A 21,855-nucleotide genomic window follows, 5' to 3' on the forward strand; every position below is an offset into this window, starting at 1 on the left:
ATGCATTTTCAAACGCACCGCCACCTTTCAAGTGTCCCTTACGAGCACCTGTAGGATTTGTCACCCATTGAGGAACCAAGGACCATTCCAGAGCAAGGCCAAGTTTAGGCATTATGGTCATAACTCAGGCCTTGTCGGTTAGGCATGATCGCACCGGTCTGGCCCTCCTACATCGCACACCATCCAGCCACAGTATCATGGTGAGGATCAAGCTGGCATTGAAAACAAACGCCCCATCAATCGATCAATCAGTTGCAAGTTTGACAATTTCAAACCAGCAGTGAGGAATGAGTGAAGTGAATCAACTAACTTACTTGGCATTATTATTCTATATCTTTCTGACATCTTTCATTGTTGTGGAGGTCTCTAGGTATGCCTCCTCGTGGCATATTGTTCACGTTGATTGGGGTGACGCCAGTGTGAATGGGAGGAATGAATGCCATGGAATTTCAGTGGATCTTCAATGGGAGGAAAACAATAAAGCAGAAAATCAATGCTTGCAATTGGAAAAAGCAATTCATCATAGGAGGACACTTTGCATTCCTTCGTGACAACTCTATTGTGGAGCTCTTTGTGTTTTATGTGTGTGTGTGTGTGTGTGTGTGTCAGGTTTATGGTTGCAGAATGTGACAGATCAACATCAGTAAGATCAAATAACATGACATATATTTCTATAGCTTATATTCCCAACCCACTAACCTCTATAAAATAGGAATAATAAAAATAGCAAAGAGGTCAAAGAGGTCAAAAGAGAACACAAATTGAAGCATGGTTTTGAGAACAAGTTTTATTTTTTCATGACAAATTGTTATGTTTTTTTACAGGTTTCACCAAGCAATGAAGGAGGGAGGAATAAAGGCAATTAGGCTCACTATTCTCACAATTTAAAAAAGTGTACAGTACATTAAAGTGTACAGTACATTAAAGTGTACAGTACATTAACAAAAGCTGGGGTTGAGGAATTGAGGCTTGAGCATGCTGAGAGGTAAGTGAAAAAAGCTTCATACTACCAACCCACAGAAACAACTCATGGTCCATAATGCATTACTCACAGATAGAGTAGAGCGTGCTTTTTACCATGATAATAATATTAATCATTGTTTTTTTGTTTTTTTTATCCAAAGGATCAGAATAAATTTCAATGCGGCCGGGTCCATAATTGAGGACAAATAAAGCATGTGCTTTTGTCATTCCATATTCTTAAACTCAAGCAAGAACAGTTAAACAATTTATAATCACTTAAATTATTATTTACACTTGATTCTTCATGGACAAGTTAAGAATGAAAGTGCATGAAGTCTTTCTTCAGTACAGTGTTAGAAATAGGCAGTCATGTTAGTGTTTCAACTATTAAATTATGTTTTGAATTTCAATGCATTCAAGTTACTGGGAATGAGATGCAAATGAAAAACCAGTGATATGTCCGTTATTTACAAAATAACTACAGTTATTACAATGTCATTAATTCCTAATAACACTGGCATGTGTCATGCTGCAAGAACCTTCCCTGTGTGCTTCAAAACCAAATCAACCAATCAACAGCTCTTAGCCAGTCTAGTATTCATACCTTTATGAGCTTGCATACACGTACATACATTTCCTATTTCCAATCAATTATGATTTCCTTATAAAGTATCAAAACCTGCCTAATTATTTTCATATCATGTTATATTGTCTCTGTTGCAGAAGATACATCCTGTCCTACACAGGACAAACACAATTCATCTCATAGCAGTTATCTAACATGTTATTTACGTCACATCTTTTTGAAATAAGTCATAATTATACGTGTCTCGCAGAGTCCTTTATGTGTTAGAGGCATGATGATCAAACTGTGGTCAAGAGGGTTAAGCTTAGGATTAAGAGTTTAGATGCTCCAAAAAAACATCAGTGTCCAAATAGGAAAAGTGCAGTACACTTACCAATTTGTTCTATTTCCTTTTCCAACTTTTACTCTATCAGGCCTTGGTCTTGGGAGTTTTTACAGGCCAGGTCTTCTTACTGTACTCTCTTGTGGTCATGCTACCACCATGCGAACAACTACAGCTTGGAGCTGAAGGGGAGGCCCTCGTACATGTCGGCCTTCAGCTTGGCCCACTCGGCCAGCCTCTGGATGGCGCTCTTCTCCTGGCTCAGCACGCTGGCCGCCTTCCTCAGCTTGGCTTCGTTGCGCTCCAGGTAGCGATCGGCCTCGCTCTTGAGGAAGTTCAGCCTCTCCAGCCGGCTCTCGTCCAACGGGATGTCCTCGCTCATGTGGGGGTTGAAGCGGAAGTAGGTGTCAGGGGGCAGGAGAGCGTCCAGCATGGTGTGCACCTCTGAGAGAAGGATGGAGGGGGGGGTAGTTGGTGTGAAATACCAATAAAGCAATTCCACTGATAAAACTGACTCTGTGATAAGACTTTGATAGCTGAAAAACACTTTGGTTTCAACAGTTACAGATAAGTTTCCATTTTAATTCTACTTTCTCTTTCCTTCTTCTGCATAAAGTTACAGCTCCAATGCTCTTTCAATAGGACTTCTAAACATTTCTTGACTTCATGACTAGATTTTAAGATTTTGGTTGGTGTTCAGTGTAATATTTGCTAAGAGTGGTTGGGCAAATGAGTAGGCCATGTCAATCCTTAGCTGAAGATTATTCTTCACAATCACAGTTATCACAGTAATATGTGAAATGACAATGGGTGTACAACAATATCAAATGTGTGTACTGGGACTGAACAACAGTTTTTCAGACTTTTTGAGGAATTCCTAAACTTTTCAGGACCTTAAAATTAGCAAGTTAATTTTCCATGCTTCCCCAGGTTTTCCAGGCCTGTGATGAAACCGCGCTGAAAGAGACTGCGCTGAGCCAGCCAGCGACTGCTGCTGCGCATCTCATAGTCCGTGACCGTACGCCTCTAATCTGAGCTTTATAAATAACCGTGCGTGGGTTTAATCCCAGTCGGAAGGACAGATGTGGGAAGCCACACACACAAAATTGTGTAACCTTACCCTCGGTATCGGTGGCGCTGCTGATGACGTTGGTGAGCTTGGCCTTGAGGCTGGTGTAGGTGGCGCTGTTCTTGCCCCCCGTATCGTAACGGCCGGTGCCCAGAGACACCACACACTGCACCGGTGTGTTGGGCCACAGACACTTACACTCATGGATGGCCAGCGCTGTGGGGTTGTTTATCAGGAGACCTCCATCCTACAGGAGAGGGGAAAGAGAGGGAAGGGAAGAGATGAGAAGGGAAGAGGAGGGATAGAAAAGGGAAAAGGGAAGGGAAATAGAAAAGGAAAAAAGGAGATGAGAAATTACTATTTTGATGCATCTTTCAACTTTTAATTATTTATACTATGTATTTACACTGTTTTTATGTTGTCTGTAACTTTTATGTGTGATTCTGATGCTGCTTGATTGGCCAGATATCTCTTGGAAATGAGATTCCTAATCTCAGTGAGATTTAAGTGGTAAAGTAAAGGTTAAAAAAGACGGGAGCACAGGAGAGGAGAGGAGTTTTAGTTAATCTACCATGGTTTTGCTTGATTGTTCAATCATCTGAGTTTCCAATCCAAATCCATGTCCCTTAGCTTTATTACAATGTGACAAAACAGAATCACCATACAGTTTGACTAAATCAGGAAACTGTTCTGGACATGGCAGACGTAACAAAACAACAAAAAAATGTTTTACCTGTGAATAAAACAATGATATACAAGACTTGCTACTTTTATGAGACTTGTGTCTAAGCAAAATCTCTGACAATCAAATCGTGAACAGTATAAAACAGAAAAAAATGATCAGGGTTAAAAGCATGTCGGCCTGCAGCAAGAATGAGCTCGGGAGAAGGAGCTTGTGACATGACTGACAACTTTCACTGCTGCTTTGATACCTGCCAATTACCCTGAGGTAACCCAACTGTAAAGTGAACTGGCAATGATCTGTATGTGTGTGTGAGTGTGTGTGTGATGCCTAGAGTGTATTTACACCCCAAATCCTACCCCAGACAGACATTCTCCCATCCTTTGACAGGATCCATCTAACTAGCTCAGAATGAAAGTAATGAAAGTTTAAGTTGTATACTGCCAGGGGCCTGCAGAATTTTAAACAGCTCATTGTGGGCGTGTGCGTATGCGTGTGTGTGCGTGTGTGTGTGTGTGTAAGAGCTTAAGGCCAGTCAGTGATATCTTCTCACCTCCAGGAAGACTGGATATACACAAGATACCTGAGGCAGGGCAGGAAATTAGCTTTTCTATCCACCGGCCACTGTGGCTGCTTCAAAAACTTTCACCCGCCAAATATGTTGTTTTTATGATAGAACAGCACATATCTGGTAACCTCTGAAAGTCAAGATTACTGTTTTACTGTTTTTACTGTCTGTGTAGATTCAGTTCAGTCATCCAGGTAGTAAGAATAAAAACAAAATCCACTGGATGTAAAATTGATTGTTTATGTATAGGTAACTGTTTATATGTATGCTTGTTGTTTTAATATGCGATTTCTCCCTATGGTGAAAATGGCCCTGTGAGGACAAATGAGGTGAATTGGACTAGCAGGCCGAGGGCGACAGAGCCGGGCCGGGGTAACGGAAGCTCCTGGGCCAGAGATGTGCTGCGCTGGCAACCAGATCTGGCAGATACAAGAGAATCCGCTGCCCGCTTCTCGACCCCACTCAACCAAGAGTGCACTTCTTCTTCAATCCCCGTTATTCACAGGCAGAGCAAGTATGAGAACAGGCAGAAAAAGCTGTTTTTTTTTCACTTTTTTTTTTTTTTTAACAAAATAATGTTTCAGGATTAATGTTTGAGTGTAGTGCACTTTGCCAGCCTAAATGATGCCAACACTGACAGAAAGGGGAAAATCAGGCTGAATGGACTGGTTTAGCGCCCTCTGTTCTTTCCCAGTCTGTCCCAAGTCCAGTGCTGGATCATATCCAACCACTGAAGGGCTTTTAAGCTACCCGGAGTGTGTTTGGCTAGGATTAATCCACTAAAACAATAATCTACTCATGGTTATCTGTGTGAGAGAGTGTGGCACACAGGAGGTCCAATCCCCCCCGGCAGAGCAGAGGGTAAAGGTCATTTCCACTTCTCTGCAGGGGGTGGGCAGCAGAAAAATACCCCAACAGCTTAAATCCTCTCCCCCTTCTGGGCTAAAACAAACACTAAGTAGCCTTGCAAATGTCAGTAAACAACAACCGATACAGAAACAAGAGCAAACACACTCAATCACCATGGGTGCCTAGTAGTAACCTCAATGGGAACAAAAAGGAAAAAGCATGCTGAAAGCTTGGAAGATATACCAGATATGTTACATTTTTTTTTTTTTTATTTCTACAAATTAAGCTAATGCCCTTAACCAGAGCAACTTACAATGACTGAACATGTAGGGCCTTAATGTGTCAGGACACATCTGTTGATAGACACATTGGCTGTGGTGGGGTTCAAACCTGTGACCATTAAGTTATGGGACAACCTCTCGAACAACAAGCCCACTCTGCTGCCCTGATACCATTACAGGACAATGTAATACATATCGTGCTTTGCCCAATTATAAGCCCAACTCATTCTCAGATGTAGCCTGATGAAATACTGAAACACGGTCTGCACTGTCGAGGCACTAGGCTATTTACACCAGCTGCTCCTCAGCTCTGACATTTGACCTCTCACCTCGGGGTCAGGGTAGCTCAATGAGGTCCGGCCCGCTTCCAATCACAACACAAAAAACCAAGCACACCCGACGACATGGAATGAGCGATGGGATGACCAAGCCAGCCTCAGAGACAAGCTCGGGCTAGGTGCCAAGACTGTGGCATGCAGCAGTAACCGATGTCTGCAGAGACTTTGCAACCGTTATAAACCCTTTCACCCCTTTTCACACCTGTACTGTGAGAATCTGAAGGCTGATGCACAGGGCTGAGGGACATAAAAGTCTGTTTCATCCACAGGTAATTTATTACGGGCAGCGAATGTATTGACAATAAGGCTCCTATGGGCTCATATTGTGCCTCGATTCATGCGTGGTATGTTTGTGTGTGCGCATGCTTATGTGTGTGTGTGTGTGTGTGACTGCCTGCGTATGAGGCTGGGGTAATGCATTGGATTCACCTGAGGCAGATTCATTTGCCATTCGGCCGCCTGTGATAACAAGCACACTGGGGAGGCGTGTATACATGTGAGTGTGTCACAGTCCACAGATATAGAACGACTGCTAACATCATTAATGCCTTGATGCAAATGCTACTGAAATGCATTATTGTGTGTGTCCAAAAGTCAGAACTGGGCATTAGGCTACGATGCAATAACAATGGATTGCTATAACCAAGGAATCCGGTGCAGTGAGAAATAGGTCAACTCTATCTCTACATTAAGTCTGTGAATGAGTCTCTCTCCACTGTGTGTGTGTGTGTGTGTGTGTGTGTGTTTTTGATCCCCCGCAACGGCAGAACTCCCCTGAGAAATATCACCGCTGGTGCTGAAAACTAGAGTGGGGGTGAGACCGGTGGGTGGCAACTGTAGCTCAAACTGTCGACGAAAACACTGTGCAGCTCCAAGAGGAATGTGGAGGACAACACACACAACTCATTGACTCTCCATCTTTCCATCCGTCCCTGTCTCCTTCCCAACGGCCATGGGAAACAACTCAAAACAGATCGTTTGTACAGAGATGTGAATAGGAACACAAGTATGTAAATATATTACACACACACACACACACACACACACACACACAAATGTACATGCAAACTGCAGAAAAACAGTAGTTGCATTAGAAATGAATGGAAGTTATATAAGAAAAAAAAATGAAATTTGGAAAATTATAAAAATTATAAATTACATCTTTATCCATAGTGGTGGTCATCAACTCTAGCAACATGGTTGACAACTGTTGATTGATTTCTAAATCCAAAATTTCTAAAGCCAATAAATAACTTTGTTCAGGTTAACTGAGCTGATTACTTTGAGCTTGAGCTTACTTTGTTTGTTTTGTAGCAGAGGCTAAGACTAAAGACAAGACAGTTTACAAGCCAACAGATTCAGGATGGTGTTGTGGCCGGGGGACTTCTCTAGCCAAGTAGCAGTATGCCAAGCTAAGACACTGCTCCACAGAGCTACAGATGGCACAGGGCCTGGTGTGGCACAGGCAGGCAGACAGCACCACTATCAATCCTCCAACGCATTGGGACCAGGGTGGGAAAAAGCCATCAGCCAAATGTTGGTACATTTTACCTGTGGCTGTTAAGATGCTCTGCATCTTTAGGTGGTAATCAACCATCATCTGGAAGTCCTATTCAATTTTTAAAAACTAGTTGGCTGACGAAGCAGTAAGTGTCTGATGAATTTTGGGATGTATGAGTCACTGTGGCTGGCCAAAAAAAAAAAAAAAAGGTTCCTGCTCTAATCTGGATAAGCACAGAGGGACTGCAGCTGTCAATAGCTTCTCAGGCTAAGAACAAGTAGTTTGCTTTAATTCTCATTGCCTAGGAGAATCAAGGCTTGGATCGGTAAATATGCAAAGTGGGATTGGGGATTAGGATCCGTTATTGACTATAACATTGCAAAGGCTGTCTACCGGGGCTCTTGTATTAGGAGATGTCAGGGGAGAGAAAATACTTGTTAGATGGAAGGACAAGGCTAATTTTGCCTAAGTAGGTTTTATCAAAATGAAGCCAAGGCTTAAGCCTAATTGCTGCCCATAAAGACCATCTAAAGACATCTGGCCTAAGAATTAAATTACAAAAACAACAAATTGAAACAACTCTATTTGAACAGTTCCCAAGAGGTCGGCCATGATTTACGGACCCGAACAGCATAAAAGATCATCGTGTTAACAAGTAAATTACAATAACACCACTTCTGCATCTACATTTTAGCCATTTAGCAGATGCTTTTATCCAGAGTGACTTATAATTAGTGCAACAGCAGAATAACTTTAAAATCCTAGATAACAAACATTACAAGCGACCAGTAATGTGTAAGGGTCAAAGCCGCAGCACCCTGGCAATACATGTAAAAAATATTCCCATGTCCCCAGTAGAGGTGAGCGGAGATGCTATACTAACACTGAATACTATTTGTATCTGTACTTGTTCAACCATAAAGAATATTTGTATTATAATTAAAAAAAAATAGATATATCAGAAGCTAAATCTTATTTTCAGTCAAATTTGTTTTCTCCATGACTATGGGGACAAACAAATTCAGAAGAAACAAATATTTGTATAAAACGAATTATTCATGCTTTGTCAAATATGGTGTTCAGATTCACGATCATTCCTAGTCCCCAGAATGATGACAGAGAAATTCTAGGTAAAGAAATAACATTCAGAGATAAAAAGTAGAGAAGATTGTCTTTTTTTTCCTCTGGACTCACCTGTTTACCTCTATTTACATGGGTCAGCCTGTGTGTGTGTGTGTGTGTGTGTGACCCACATGAATCAGTTGGACCATTATGTGTAGCTAGTTGAAAGCAGCTTTATTTCCATTCACTGACTTCCTAGTTCCTGAAAACAGTCAGTGCCCTTTTAATCTCTCTCTCTCTCTCTCTTTCTCTCTTTCTCTCTCTCTCTCCGTGACACAGGTGCATCGTCCACAGCCAACAGTGACTCAACAGAAGCAGGACTACCATCCATGACCTAATACACTGCACTGTGTCCCTGGTCAATATGAGAATGCAAAGGAGTAATGTGCGGCTCAACATGCCGACAGCCACTAGGATGGCATTTTAACACAAGGCTGTGCAGCCAAGTATCAGATTGATCCATTATCTAATACTGATTGCCAATGTATTTAACATTTATCAGAGCATTGTGAGATCATGTATCCACTACAGTGCAGGCCACTCACATTTGCATTTTAGATATTTAGCTAATGCTCCTATCCAGTATGACTTACAATGAATGAGCGGGTAGGCGTTTAGAGAGAAAGAAGAGAGAGAGCACTCTGATCAGTCAGGTCATAAAAATGTCCTGATGAAGGAATACCTAAAACAGGGGGAACCCTAGTCTGCCATTTTATATCTGTAATAATAATAAACTTTATTTGCAATAACTGTATTAGCAATGACTGAGATAACTATAATCTCCACAGCCACATCTCTCTCAGAGAGGTCCTCTTCACACCACTAGTTTAGTGTTGAAGAGCCATTTTCTTGCAGTCTGACCAATCAATAGACCTCCACTAGGGCAGTGGTTTTCAATCTTGGTCCTCAGGGCCCACAGCCCTGCTGGTTTCATTCTAGCCATTTAATCAGGCACTATTTTACAACTGGGATGCGAGATGAATACAATGAACTACCTGGTTGGACAGAAAACCAGCAGTACTCTGGACCAGGACTGAACACCACAGCACTGGGGTGGCACATTTAAGGCCAGACGTGGGGATTAAACCTGTGACCTTTTGTTACAGAAGTTTAATATCTAAAAGTTTAATATCTAAAAATGTCATACGATTGATACATACTATGATATCACGGCAAAAAAACCCACAAAAACATCCACCAATGTGTTAGTTCACTTGACTTGGACATCTTTTTAGCAACTTTTGCACAGATACAGATACAGATTGGGTGTCTGTTTTTGTCTGTTTTTTGTCAGCTGTCAAGTGAAATAGTTCCGTATTTCACCAGTTTTGTCCACTAGTTTAAGTGGACTGGGATTCAGTTCAAGACACGGTGGACTGTTTGACACTGTTGCCACGTTTTCAACTGTTTGACTCTGTTGAACTTTGCTGCAGTCCACTGTCAAGAGCCAGACTGCGGTCTGTCAATTCCAATCCTTCTGTTAGATATTCCAATCTGCACATTTACACACTCTGAAGGTGACTCTGAAATGGAATTTCAGCTTGCAGAAAACATTTGGTGAAACCATCAAACATTCATATAATTCAATATTGAATTCAATATTTCGCAAGGGTATGGAAGCAGTATTGAAATTTCGGCTATTGTCACAACACTAGTAGGCCAAACTGCCCACACTTACTGAGACACTGCAAGATCATGTATCTTTCCACAGTGTGGGCCAGCTGAAACATCTCCTCGGACGACGGCTGTCTGATGGACAAGAGCCCAGTCGGATATTCTCTTTCATGGAGAATCAGAAGCTCTTCCCATTTCCCTCCAGGAAGGTAGGCTGAGTTATAAGACCAAGGGCTCTCTCTCCCTCTCTCTCTACATCTCTCTCTCTCTCTCTCTCTCTCTCTACATCTCTCAGCAGAGATGTTTGTGCCAATTAGGAGATTGCTTTCAAGGTTAGGGGATCTAAATAATAACACTAACGTACACACATAGATGTACACACACACACACACACACACACACACACACACAGAGCAGTTAAAGGCATCTGTCTTTGGCATAGCCTCTTAGGAAATGTAGCACCATAGTGGAAGTGTATTGATTGGTAAGACTGCAAGGAAATTGCTCTCTCACACTCAACTAGGCCCTCTCAGAGAGATGTGGCTCTGGAGATCATTGGCTGAGTAATCTGAGTCATTGTTAATACTGATATAAAAGGATGCTTCCAACTCTTCTGAGGAAAATAATTCGCCAGCACACACATGTGGCAATTACGTGGCAACACCTAATATTGTTGATACAATTAACATAAATGTTTAATAGAGTATTATATTTTATCGCTGAGGATCACATTGCCTAGGTCATGAACACTACTGGTCCAGGGAAAATAGCCTCTACATACTGAATTGAGGTTCTTTTCAAAGGGAAGACCTGTGATTTTTATGTCTTATCTATGGGTGAAGCTAGAGGGAATTAGTGCTTCAGAGAGTCAGCAATGCAGACAGGAGATGACATCGGATTTGTTTTTTCCTTTTCATTATTTATTTACGTCACTTGTTATCTATGCATTCTGTTGTTCTGTGTTTTGTTATCATATCTGTTAGCAGTTGTCATCATTTTCTGTTATCCTAGTCAATTGTGTTTTTGTATGTCATCTTGATTTGGAATTGTTTTGGATTTATGTTTCTTTCTTTTATGTTTTTTATGTTTCTTTTGAGTTAAAATACTCAATAATCATGAGCACTTGTTTTTTTTTATCTAATCTGCAGAAAATTGTCATTCTTTCCTCTTTTTGCTATGTTTTATTAGTTATATGTTCAAATAGCTAAACTCAATTGAACTGAGCTAAACAAAGGCCTTTCTCATCCCTCTTAGTTCCATTTCATACCTGGTGGAGGTCTTTTCCCAGGACAAATTCCTGGAAGTAGCCTGGGGCGGCAGACGAGGCCCGGATGGCCTGCCACATTTTGTGTTTGCAGTCGCCAAGGTAGTGGGATCTCACCCCCGGCATGAGCCTGTAGTTCCTGAACACATAGGCCTTCAGAGGCAGACCCCTGTTCACAATGGTGCTCACTGCTGACACCTGGTGGCCAGATACAGTAAGCACATTAACGGAGGAACATGCCAAGTCATTTTTATTTAAAAAGGAATTTTCACAAACAGGTGTGTTCCCAAAGTGCTTTACAGAAAACAAAGGACAAAAGTACAGATAAAAATGAGAGATAAAAACCACAAGCACATCATAAATTTTAAGATCTGAGGTGAGAGAGAGAGAGAGAGAGAGAGAGAGAGAGAGAGAGAGAGAGAGAGAGAGAGAGAGAGAGAGTGTGTGTGTGTGTGTGTGTGTGTCTATGAACAGGCTCAGCTCAAATAGGATTTATCCATGCACAAATTAAACATTTGTCCACATACTGTAGTGCTTAGAAGAAATAGGGCTTACTTTAGGGCAGTTTGTGTTCCTGGCACTCTCAACCATAAGCCCCTCACCCATCCGTTCCCTAAGGAAAATACAAAGACAAACTAAAGACAAATTTGACATCACCAGTCCCTTTGAAATCGGTTATTACTAATAGTAGGAAGGAAGAAAAGACTGTAGGCAAAGAAGGAAAGTAGGAAGAAATCAAAGAGGGAACGAAGGAATCAATGAATGACCAAGGTAAGGAATCAGGAAAAGATGGACGGGGGTAATCACAGAATGAAGGGAAGAATGAATGATAAAGACAGAAGGAAGATGGAAAGAGTCCCGCAGACTGACTTGAGGATGTTTTCCCAGACTTCACTGTCGTAGAAGGCGTGGCTCCAGCCCATCTTGACGGTGCCAACAATGACGTTCTGCTTGAAGACGTCCGAGCCCAGCTTCCTGTACATGTCCTCGCACTCCTCCAGTGGGATCTGGAACACACCCAGCATGAAGGCCAGGATGGCGCCTAGCAGAGAGAGGGGCGAGGGTGACGTGCCAGTGTGCAAGGGGTGACTTGAGGGGCAATTAAAGGGGCTGGCATCCTTCTTATTAGCACAAATTATGACAGCAATCCCTCTTATTTGAGATGAAGGGGGCAGTATTGGCTCCTTTGAATGAATCCACACAAAAAAGACTATGTTTGGTATTCTGCTTACACATTGTTCTCTGCTTCTAATCAATATGGGTCAGGGTTAGAGGATAAGCTATATGAGAGTAAAGAAATGACAAACAACAAGCAGTGGTAGTAGTGTACCTGTGCTGACTCCACAGATGTAGTCAAAGAGCTGGTGGATAGGTTTTCCCGTCAGGCTCTGCAGTTTATAGAGAGTCTGCAGGGCCACCAGTCCTCTGCAACCAAGACGCAAACATTTAACAACTTTACCCACAACATGACGCACCACATAATGCTTTGAACCATCGCTCTAAACACAATGAAGTGGCCTTGACCACTTTGCCCTATAATGGAAGTGGTTTCTTTGCATTTTCTCTTACAGCACCACAATCTGTCAGTAATTAGCTAAACTAGAGTATAATCCTTCTTAACAAGTAATTTAGTCTTATATTTTAGTCTTGAGATCAGATTTTTTCTCGCCAATAAAGAGTAAGAAAACAGTTTTATATATATATATATACAGTGTGTATACATATATATATAAAACAGTATATATATATGAAAATGTCACAGATTATTATTTTGAAATGGAATTTTATTTCCAGAATAGCTTTACCGTGTTCCCCCTCCGTCTATGGCCAGGACCCGAATTCCTCTGCCTTTGACTGGGTCGGTGTAGCCCACCAGGGCCAGCGCCTCTCTGACAGCAGCTTGGAGAGGAAGGTCTCTGGCCTGGCGCAAACGCAGCAGGCAGGGCAGCACGCTCTCCTAGAGTCAGGAAGACCAGGCAGAGGTGTTTTAATGCATGGATGAATTTTGCAAGAAGATGTGAAATGAGGAACCAGAAAGTACATGACAATAGGATGCAAACCTGAACACCTTTATCATTAACACAAACAGTGGAGATTGTTTTCGGACTCCCAATAATCCATACAGCAAGTGTAAATAATCTTGGGGTGCAAATACTGACTATATTGGCGGTAATGTACAGCAGTGTGTTCATTTACTGAGAAAACTATAGTCCTTTAGGGCCAGTAATGACATTCTGATTTTATTCTTCTCCGCTGTAATCCGGAGTGTCATACAGCCAGAAATTACTGTGTGGTATAACTGCTGTTCTGTTTAAGGTCTGACTGTCAAATAGGGCTATACACAATAAAAAAAACAGACACACACACACACAACATTGCACTAATGCAATTTTCCAATTACGAAAGGCTAAAGGTATTCCAGGGAGCCTCCTATCACAGGGGAAGTGATATTTGATGTGAAACTGAGCTGTTTGGGGAGCAAAGTATAAAGAAGATTCTGACATTGATGTATTATCTCATCTCACAATCACCAAAGCACACGGATACTAAAGCTACAAATCAAGTTACATGTCACAGAAAATCTTTGTCCAAACTAAGCTAATCTTAAGCGTCAGTATCTCATCTTCCTGCACCCTTATTTTATTTAAACACTAAAAAACTTAATTGTGGAGAAAATCTGTGTCATATTGAAATCACAATAGTCAGGAAAAAAATCACGACAGAAATTTTTTGTCAATATCGTGCAGCCTTAACAAATGCACAGCCACCAAAACACACACTAACCTTGATGGCCACACCTCGGGTCTCGGGGAACTCCAGGAGATGATAGCTGAGCTCCTCCACTCGACTGGTAAGGAGCTTGACGTCGGTGACCCTCTGCAGGCCTTTCACCAGCGCTCTGGTCCTGTTGTCTACACTCACCCTGGCTATGATCTGCAGGAGGAACATACCCCCATGTGAAGTGAGTGTGCAAAATGCAAGGACCATCCTCTTAATATCACGGCTCCTACACATTTTCCATTAAAACACTCCATACTTTTTCCAGACCTCCAGATTTGAAGATTTTGCTCAGTTTTCAATATGATCTATGGTGAAAGTGGCTGGACAATATGGCTATTAATCTGTCCATATCAGTCTATGGCTGAAGACTATTCTTCAACAAATACCACAACATGTGAAATGACAATGGGTGTACAACTATGTACTGTAAAATGTGCAGTCAATGTAAACTGAATGCACATATATATTAGGGACACTTACTCTTTTCATGAAGTACACTGATAAGGTGAATCCAGGTAAAAGCCATTATCTCTTATTGATTTCCCTTATTAATTCTATACCAATCTCAAAGGAGGAGATGTAGATAAAGAGAAGCAGATGAGTTAGAGAAGGATTTTTAAGCTTTGAGACAACTGAGATGTGGATTGTGCAAAAGGGACTGCAACTCAATATCAGGAAGATGTGACTAATATTTGGTACATTCAGTAGGCTATATATTGGAACTGAACAGTAATATTTTTCCATCCTTTTCCAAACTCTTTGTGGAATTCCCAAACTTTTGAAAACCTGTAAATTGGAATTATCAAATTAATTTTCCATGTTTCCAGATTTGCAAGGAACACTGTTACATTGAATTGCATGCCCTTTTGCACAATCACTTCCTCCATTTTCTCAAGGCTTAAAAATCCTTTAGACTGTCTCCTCCCCTTCACCTCCATCTCTCTTGAATGACTGAAATGTAATAGGTGAAATCATAGTAAACAATAGGCTAATCTCTATAAATTCAGAAACCATCAACAGTCCAAAACCCAAACAGTTCAGTGGAAATAAACAGAAGCATAGATGTTCTTATCATCTTGTTTTTGAGTTGTTGTTTTTTTTGTCTCACTTGCACCTATTGTATTTTCCCCTTTTCTTTCTGTGTTTTGCCACCACTTCACTTCTGTGTTTTATCACACTTAACTAATGATTGCTCCCAGCACTGGATTAGAACCTATATGAGTATCCTACCTTCTCTCTTTGACTCAGCCGCAGTTGCTTGGCCTTCTCTTTTTTCTCCTCCTCACTCTCTGTCTTCTCCTCTGGCTTCTCACCGGCCTCTTCCACAGCGGACGATGGAGACTTATCTTTCTCGGCTGTTATGCTTTTGGAATCGCTTCTGAACTTGGGGACCAGAGGTGCGATGTAGCTGCCGACGAACGCCTGGACGCTGGGCCGAGGGTAGGACAGATAGTGGGTGAAGCCTTTCTTAGGGGAGGTAGAAGGCTCAGGGGCGGACTGAGCCGCACTTTCTGTTGCAGAGGTATCTGAAGAGGGGATCTCTGTCGGAGGGGTGACGTTCTCGGGGGCAGGGGGAGGGGGAGGAGAGGTAGTAGCTGTTTCAATAGACTTAGCCTCTGCCACTGGAGACAAAATAGGAATGTGGTTTTCAGTGCTCTGAGGTGCAGGGGCGAGGACAGGCTCAGAAACAGGAGCTTCCCCTTCACTGTGCTGCTGCTGCTGCGGCCTGTCGTGGTCGTTGTCCCCCTGTGTGTGTGTGCTGGTGCCAAAGTAACTGTTGACGTGCTGAGCCAGAGTGTTGTAGGTCTCGTCCATGTTGGCTGAGAGAGCTGCCGGGTGAAACAGCTGCAAAGTCTGTTTGGCCACGGTCGAGGAAGAGCTCGCTGCAGACGCACTAGCCGCTGCCGCTAAACTGGGTTTGGACGTCTTGGTGGCAACAAAAGGCTTTTCTGTAACTCGCTGCTGTTGCTTGTCCGACTCTTCCTCTACTACTTTCTTCTGGTCTTCTTCTGGTGGTTTCATGGTGGTTTCGCTGGCTTCAATTGGCGTGGCAGTATCTGTGTTGTTGGAGGCTACAGGCTCTGCTTTGACCACATGGGCACCTCCAACCATAGCACTACTAGGCTTGAGGCGGGAGAACTTGGAGATGAGGTCAGTGCTGCCAACCGCCTTGGTGACACTGTCCAGCGTGGTCCTGATCCGCGACATGCGTCTGCTGGCTCACAGGGAACATCAATGGTGGGTTGAAAGCTGTATAACAGTAGTTAGGCCTACGGACTATGCTTGCGGTGACCATGTATAATAATGTACCATCCTGGTAGGCAACATCCCACGGGCTACAGCAGGTTTCGTAGGATTTTCATTTGGGTGGAAAATTCTGGTCCACTGTTATCTGAAAAAAGAATGGAATATAAATAATTTCAAGAGATAGTCAGCACAGATAATATAAAAAGAAAGAAACCCCCTTTTATTTTATGGGAATCAATGTGATACACTGTAAGTGAAAAGAGGGCCAACAGAGGGCTCCATCAGCCCTTCTACCCATACTCCCCTTCCATGGTAGCCATAGCAACCTCCCAAAACAACAACACTGGATATTTAATACTTACTTCCACAAAATAACAACTTAAACCCTCCAGTCTATAAAAGTACTGTACACTGATATTTGCATCACCTTTGCAAGTTATTGCTGAACAGTTGTGAAAGGAGGGCATTTGACTAGATCTCAGATAACAGTATCTCATGCAGCAGAGAGATAGTGCAAGGGCAAAATGGAAGAAGAGCGACCGTCATCCAGTCTGAGTGCCACAGTGGATGAACTTGTAAACAACGCGCTGGAAAGAGCACGCCTTGCGGTCATGAAGACGTTAGAGGATAACCTTCCCGACTATGAGATGAGAAATGTCAACTGGGTCACTTGCAAGGACTTCACCGTCGACGTGGGAAAGCAGCAGATCGAGGAGTATATGCGCACCTGGGAAGTGCATCCCAGCTGGCTTTTCAGTCTGGACTTCCTCCGGACAGACGAAGAGGAGCACCACACCTTCCACCACTACCGGGCCCGCTGGAGCATCCCGACCCCGCGGAGGCCGATTCCCAAGGGGACAGTTTGTGTCGGCTTCGTCATCGACATACCCAAGGCGAAACCCGAGACTTCACCGGTGGAGGTGTCCTTCGTGGTAGAGTCCAACAAGTTGGTGCACACGCCAGGGAAAACCAGGTTCAGAGAGAAGTGGTTGACGGACGTCGTTGAGAGCAAGGCTTTGCTCTGTAGCATACTGGACTTCTAAACAAACTTAAAGCTATGTAACAGGATGTCTGCAAGTTTCATCAAACGTGGGTCCGATTTGTCACTAGAAATGCCGAAGCACATCAGGGAAACCAAAACATTTTGAAGACCTCAGAATGAATTTAGGATTTAAAATGCTTTATTTAAACATATTTAAGACCTTCGTTTAGATAAGTTTTAGTTGAAGACTTTTGCAGGACCTAACGTTACACACACCCCTGTATTACAGAATACACCGGGCAGGTGAAGCTAGCTAGCTAGCTAGCCAGCCAGGCACTTGCCAATGTGCCCACTGAGCAACAAACCCATATTAACCACCAGTCTAGCTAACAACTGGATATCACATTGTCAGTTCATCTGATGCAACACAAATTTACAAAATAAAACAATTGTCATCTTCTTACCTTACGAAACACGGGCCCCTTTTTTCTTATTGAAACGTTTCATTTAGTGTGGTGCCGCCTAGAAAAAAATAAACAGGAAGAAGAGAGGAAGTGACGTACCGTGCCCTGTAAGATTTATTTTTCACACTAGATGTCGGCAAAAATATCTTTGGGATAAGAAGTACATATATTTTTATTGCGGAGTTAGACATAACGATTAAAATATTGACATCCAATATCAATAGCATGTATAATATACAAATAATTTCCATTTTATAGCCCTTTACATTGAGGTCAGTCTGAATACTGTTAGTTAAAAGTCACCAGGTAAGTTGACTATTTCAGCACCATGGAGAGCAGTTGATTCAGTTGTCACACTGGAATTTGAGTTTTGTGTAAATGCCACTGAATTCCTGAACTCGTGTAAAGTATGCTATTGTTAATTTATTCCTATGACCATTTGTTTGTAGAACAGATAACTATAGCCAGAAAACATGTGTCTGTGTAGTGAGGCGTTTAGGTTTGCAAGATCTCAGTCAGGGCTGTTCTTGGCTTGAAGTAATCAATGATTTCACACAGACTTCATGAAGGCAATGGCCTGTTTACTTGGGTAATATGGTAAAAAACGATTTTAGCTTCCCATGGTCTCAGTCTGTGTCGATTTCAGTTAGCACCTATAAAAAAAAAAAAAGACTCTGACTCACAATATATGTATGCGACAGAGTAACATCTGCATGATCTTGAAAATGTGTCTCTGAGATAATGTGCCTTTGCAGCAGGATGCCTTTAGAATTCATATCCATGGAGGCTGTATGACGCCATGCAATACCTAATACAATGCACTATGAACTACATACTCATTAATTTGATTCTGTCTCCCTCCCTCTCTCTCTTTCTGAACACACACACACACACACACACACACACACACTTGTTGTCAATCATTCCCAATTGTGCAAGGCATTTGTTCATAAATTGCTGCAAAGTACGTGGGGCGGCACAGCGCTCTTCAATGAGCACAAGGCACAAATACATGAACATAATCGGCAGTGTGAATACAGGCACAGCAGTTCACATGCCTATCATCTAGCAGGCAAGATCAAACAGACTGAATCACAGCTTGCAAAAGTTGAGTTATATAAGATCACCTATTATTCTCACGTGGGCTTGATTTTCGTGGCACTCCAGTGCACTCCAGTGCTGTGTGAACATACCGGTGGGTCAGGTGGTAATGATAATCATACGTCTATCATTCCTCAGATCCAGGTAGGTGGCTGCCCTGCTAAAGGTTAAAAGGTGTGGGAGTGCCTGTGTGGCTTTTCAAAAGGCCCTCATTCATGTGGTTTCTGAGAAGTGAAACACCTACCTGTGTAAAGTGGTCCACTTAAAAAATCATCTCTTTTGATCGAGCCATAAAACACCTCCATGCAGCTCCACAGACTCCTCAAATCTCTGGAAATATTCCACAGTCTAAGTCAGGTTTGAAAAATTGTATAGAGAGTGATTATGTGTTTTATGTGCAATATTGTGTGCTTATCCTGTGTATTATGTGTATTTCCTTTTTAAAATGGAGTTGCTATGATGCATAACAAATCCATATCGTATCGTATGGTAATTGCAATATGGTAGTAATCATGGTCTATGCATAGAAAATAGAATAGTCATACTCAGGTCATAGTAAAGCTCTAAGAAAAGAAAGAAAAGAAAAATATAAGAAATATAAGAATATAGATATAAGAACATATCCTCAAATCCTCTGTAAAAGAAAAAAAATAGTGCAACATATTATTTTAGTATTTACTACACTATGTTATTTATAGTATAACAATGAAGAGTAGGAATAGCACTCTCTCTAGCTACTGAAGGTGCCAGTGTGTTTCATAAGCCCCAGAACAGACACAGCAGCCTGCAGCTCTCTCAGGTAAAATATGAACTGCCCTGCTGCTGAGCACAAACAGCTTCTTTCCACTTTACCCCAGGCAAGAGAAACCTGTCACACAATGTTCGGAGTGGGGTTCCCGGCGGCTGTGATGGACACAACAGCATGCTGCAGGAGTGACAACAAAAGCACACACTGTAACACCATCACCTCTCAATATGAACACCCTACCATCACCGAGAAATTTAGCATGTTTCTTTTGTTTTGTCAGGGGTGAAGCGGTGATAACGTTATAATCTCTGCTTTTGTATGTCTCTCCTCCATCATGGTGATTATGTCCCTCGTATCCATTGGTAACCGCTCTCGATTGGTTGAATTGCTCACGCTAAGATACACTGTTCTGCACGCTTCAAAAATGATTCGGCAGGAAAACTCGAGACCCAAGACAATCTATCCATATTAAACCCAACTCATACCCATCTCATAGGTGCATTATGCAGCTCAGTGAGCAGACTGTGCAAGAATCTTGGATTTTGTACTGATGAACGACTTTTTATTGTGCTGCATGAACTATTGACTCCTTGTCTGGTCTTTTTTTTCTGTATGCTATATGTAGTTTCTTATGTGCTTTTAATGGGGTTTCATGCAGTGAACACAGCCGGAAATATAAACGACCTCATTTATTTTCCTTGACAACCTTCAATCCACCTCTGTTTGAGTTGTCAGGTTTGGTTGACTGAATGTAATGAATCTCTTTAATAAGTCTTTTAGCTATCTTGATTTTATTATTTTATATAATTGTGTTTTTTATAATTAGAAAACATGGTTGAGTCTGGGTGATTCTGCCCCATTGATTGAATTTACTAGGCTATAATGGTGGCAGAGTAGCTGTTGCTCAATAAAGTAACATCAAATGCTGTCCTATTTACTTCTGTACTATTTCTTCTTTTGAATTACCCACTTTCCTACATGTTTTAGTAAACTAAAACATGTAGTAAGGGAGGCCCTTACTACATGTTTTAGTTTACTGACCTCCCCCAAAATTAACTATGATTTCATCCTGTCTCCTGTCTCACATAATGACAAACTAGAAAATATAATTACAGTACTTTGTGATTTCAATATAAATGTCAGTTGCCCATCACAATTGCTTGACATTAATTTTCTGCACCGTACTGAGTCTAAAAAACCCTTGCTAAATTAACAAAGAGGCCTTTACATTTAAAGGGACATACTCTTCACCAAGTTTTGTCTTCTGGTCCAATCCTAAGTAATGTTGAGACAAAAATGTCAGACTGTAAGGCGATTGTATTCAATGCACTATTACATCACTCTACCTCTAACTCTTGTTCACCTCTCCACTCTTACATTTTTACCTCCAACTCTGCAATCAAATTTATGGTGCCATTACTATCAAGGCCTCCTCTGAAAACACTGGTGAGGTAATCATACATGTTCAACCATTCTTGACTTTGAAAAGTTACGCCTCTTACTCAAAACACAATACATCTTGTGGACCCACTGCATTATTGTCTATTGAGGCTACTGTTGGTGGAGAAATTGGTCTCTCTGCCTCTTCTACAATGGATTTCTACCTGTATTATGATTGTTGAATGTTGGTGGAAAACGGCGACTCTAGAAAGAAGCCTGAAACCAAAACCTGACGTTTACTGTCAATGTTTTAGATCAAATTCCAATGTGGCTGCACTGGAAATATCTTGACGTGACATCAGATCATCTAAGTTTGGCCAGTCGGTGGGAATAAGAAAAATACCCCACCAAACAGCAAAATGGGCCCAGAATGTTTCGGGGTGGATTTTTCCTTTAAGGTTAGGGTTAACAGTGGATACTAGAGAATGTTTGATTCCAATTTTAAATCTTAATGCATTTGACAGAGTAAATCATGTTATTTTAATTGACTGCATTCAGCACTGGGTGCCATGTCAGGCTCAGCACTGAACTGGCTCAGATCCAATCTTTCCCATAGCGCCTTCTCTGTCCTGAAAGAAAATTCATCATCTTCTCAGTAATCATCACCTGTAGAGATCCACAACACTCAATTCTGAGATTCTGAGCCCCGTCCTCTCTCCACATGCTCTCCATAAGCAACATCACTCAATAAACATAATGTCTCTTGCCATTGCTATGCAGACAGTACTCACTTATACCTCCTACTGACTCTAACTACATAATTGTCACATAGATATCAAGTGCTTGACGTCTCAAAATTGTTTACATCTCAATCTAAATGAGTCTGTTAGTCTATCCTCCAGCACAGTGGATAGAAACTCAGAAGTGATTTTTGACAATGCCTTGACTTTTGAAGAGCAGAGAGGACAGTGCAGTCCTGCTTCCTGAAACTGG

The 21,855-nt window shown here is 41.9% G+C and overlaps 1 protein-coding gene across 2 annotated transcripts; it reads right to left on the reverse strand.

The window, feature by feature from the left end:
• Positions 1-819: 819 nt before the first annotated feature.
• pnpla8 (patatin-like phospholipase domain containing 8) lies at positions 820-17,685 on the reverse strand. 2 transcript variants are annotated; one of them, XM_071914537.2, is made up of 10 exons: positions 17,634-17,685; positions 15,171-16,332; positions 13,944-14,093; positions 12,965-13,116; positions 12,490-12,584; positions 12,030-12,201; positions 11,715-11,772; positions 11,163-11,357; positions 2,992-3,187; positions 820-2,315 (listed from the first exon to the last, which is right to left on the reverse strand). In XM_071914537.2, the coding sequence occupies exons 2-10, from the start codon at positions 16,146-16,148 to the stop codon at positions 2,041-2,043; spliced, it is 2,271 nt and encodes a 756-aa protein (XP_071770638.2). In that variant the 5' UTR covers positions 16,149-16,332; positions 17,634-17,685; the 3' UTR covers positions 820-2,040. The 2 variants fall into 2 exon arrangements, with proteins under 2 accessions (XP_071770638.2, XP_071770639.2); XM_071914538.2 differs by lacking the exon at positions 17,634-17,685 and adding an exon at positions 16,915-17,056.
• Positions 17,686-21,855: the final 4,170 nt, after the last annotated feature.

This window comes from Centroberyx gerrardi, chromosome 24 (assembly GCF_048128805.1).
Source record: "Centroberyx gerrardi isolate f3 chromosome 24, fCenGer3.hap1.cur.20231027, whole genome shotgun sequence".
NCBI classification, from domain to species: Eukaryota; Metazoa; Chordata; class Actinopteri; order Beryciformes; family Berycidae; genus Centroberyx; species Centroberyx gerrardi.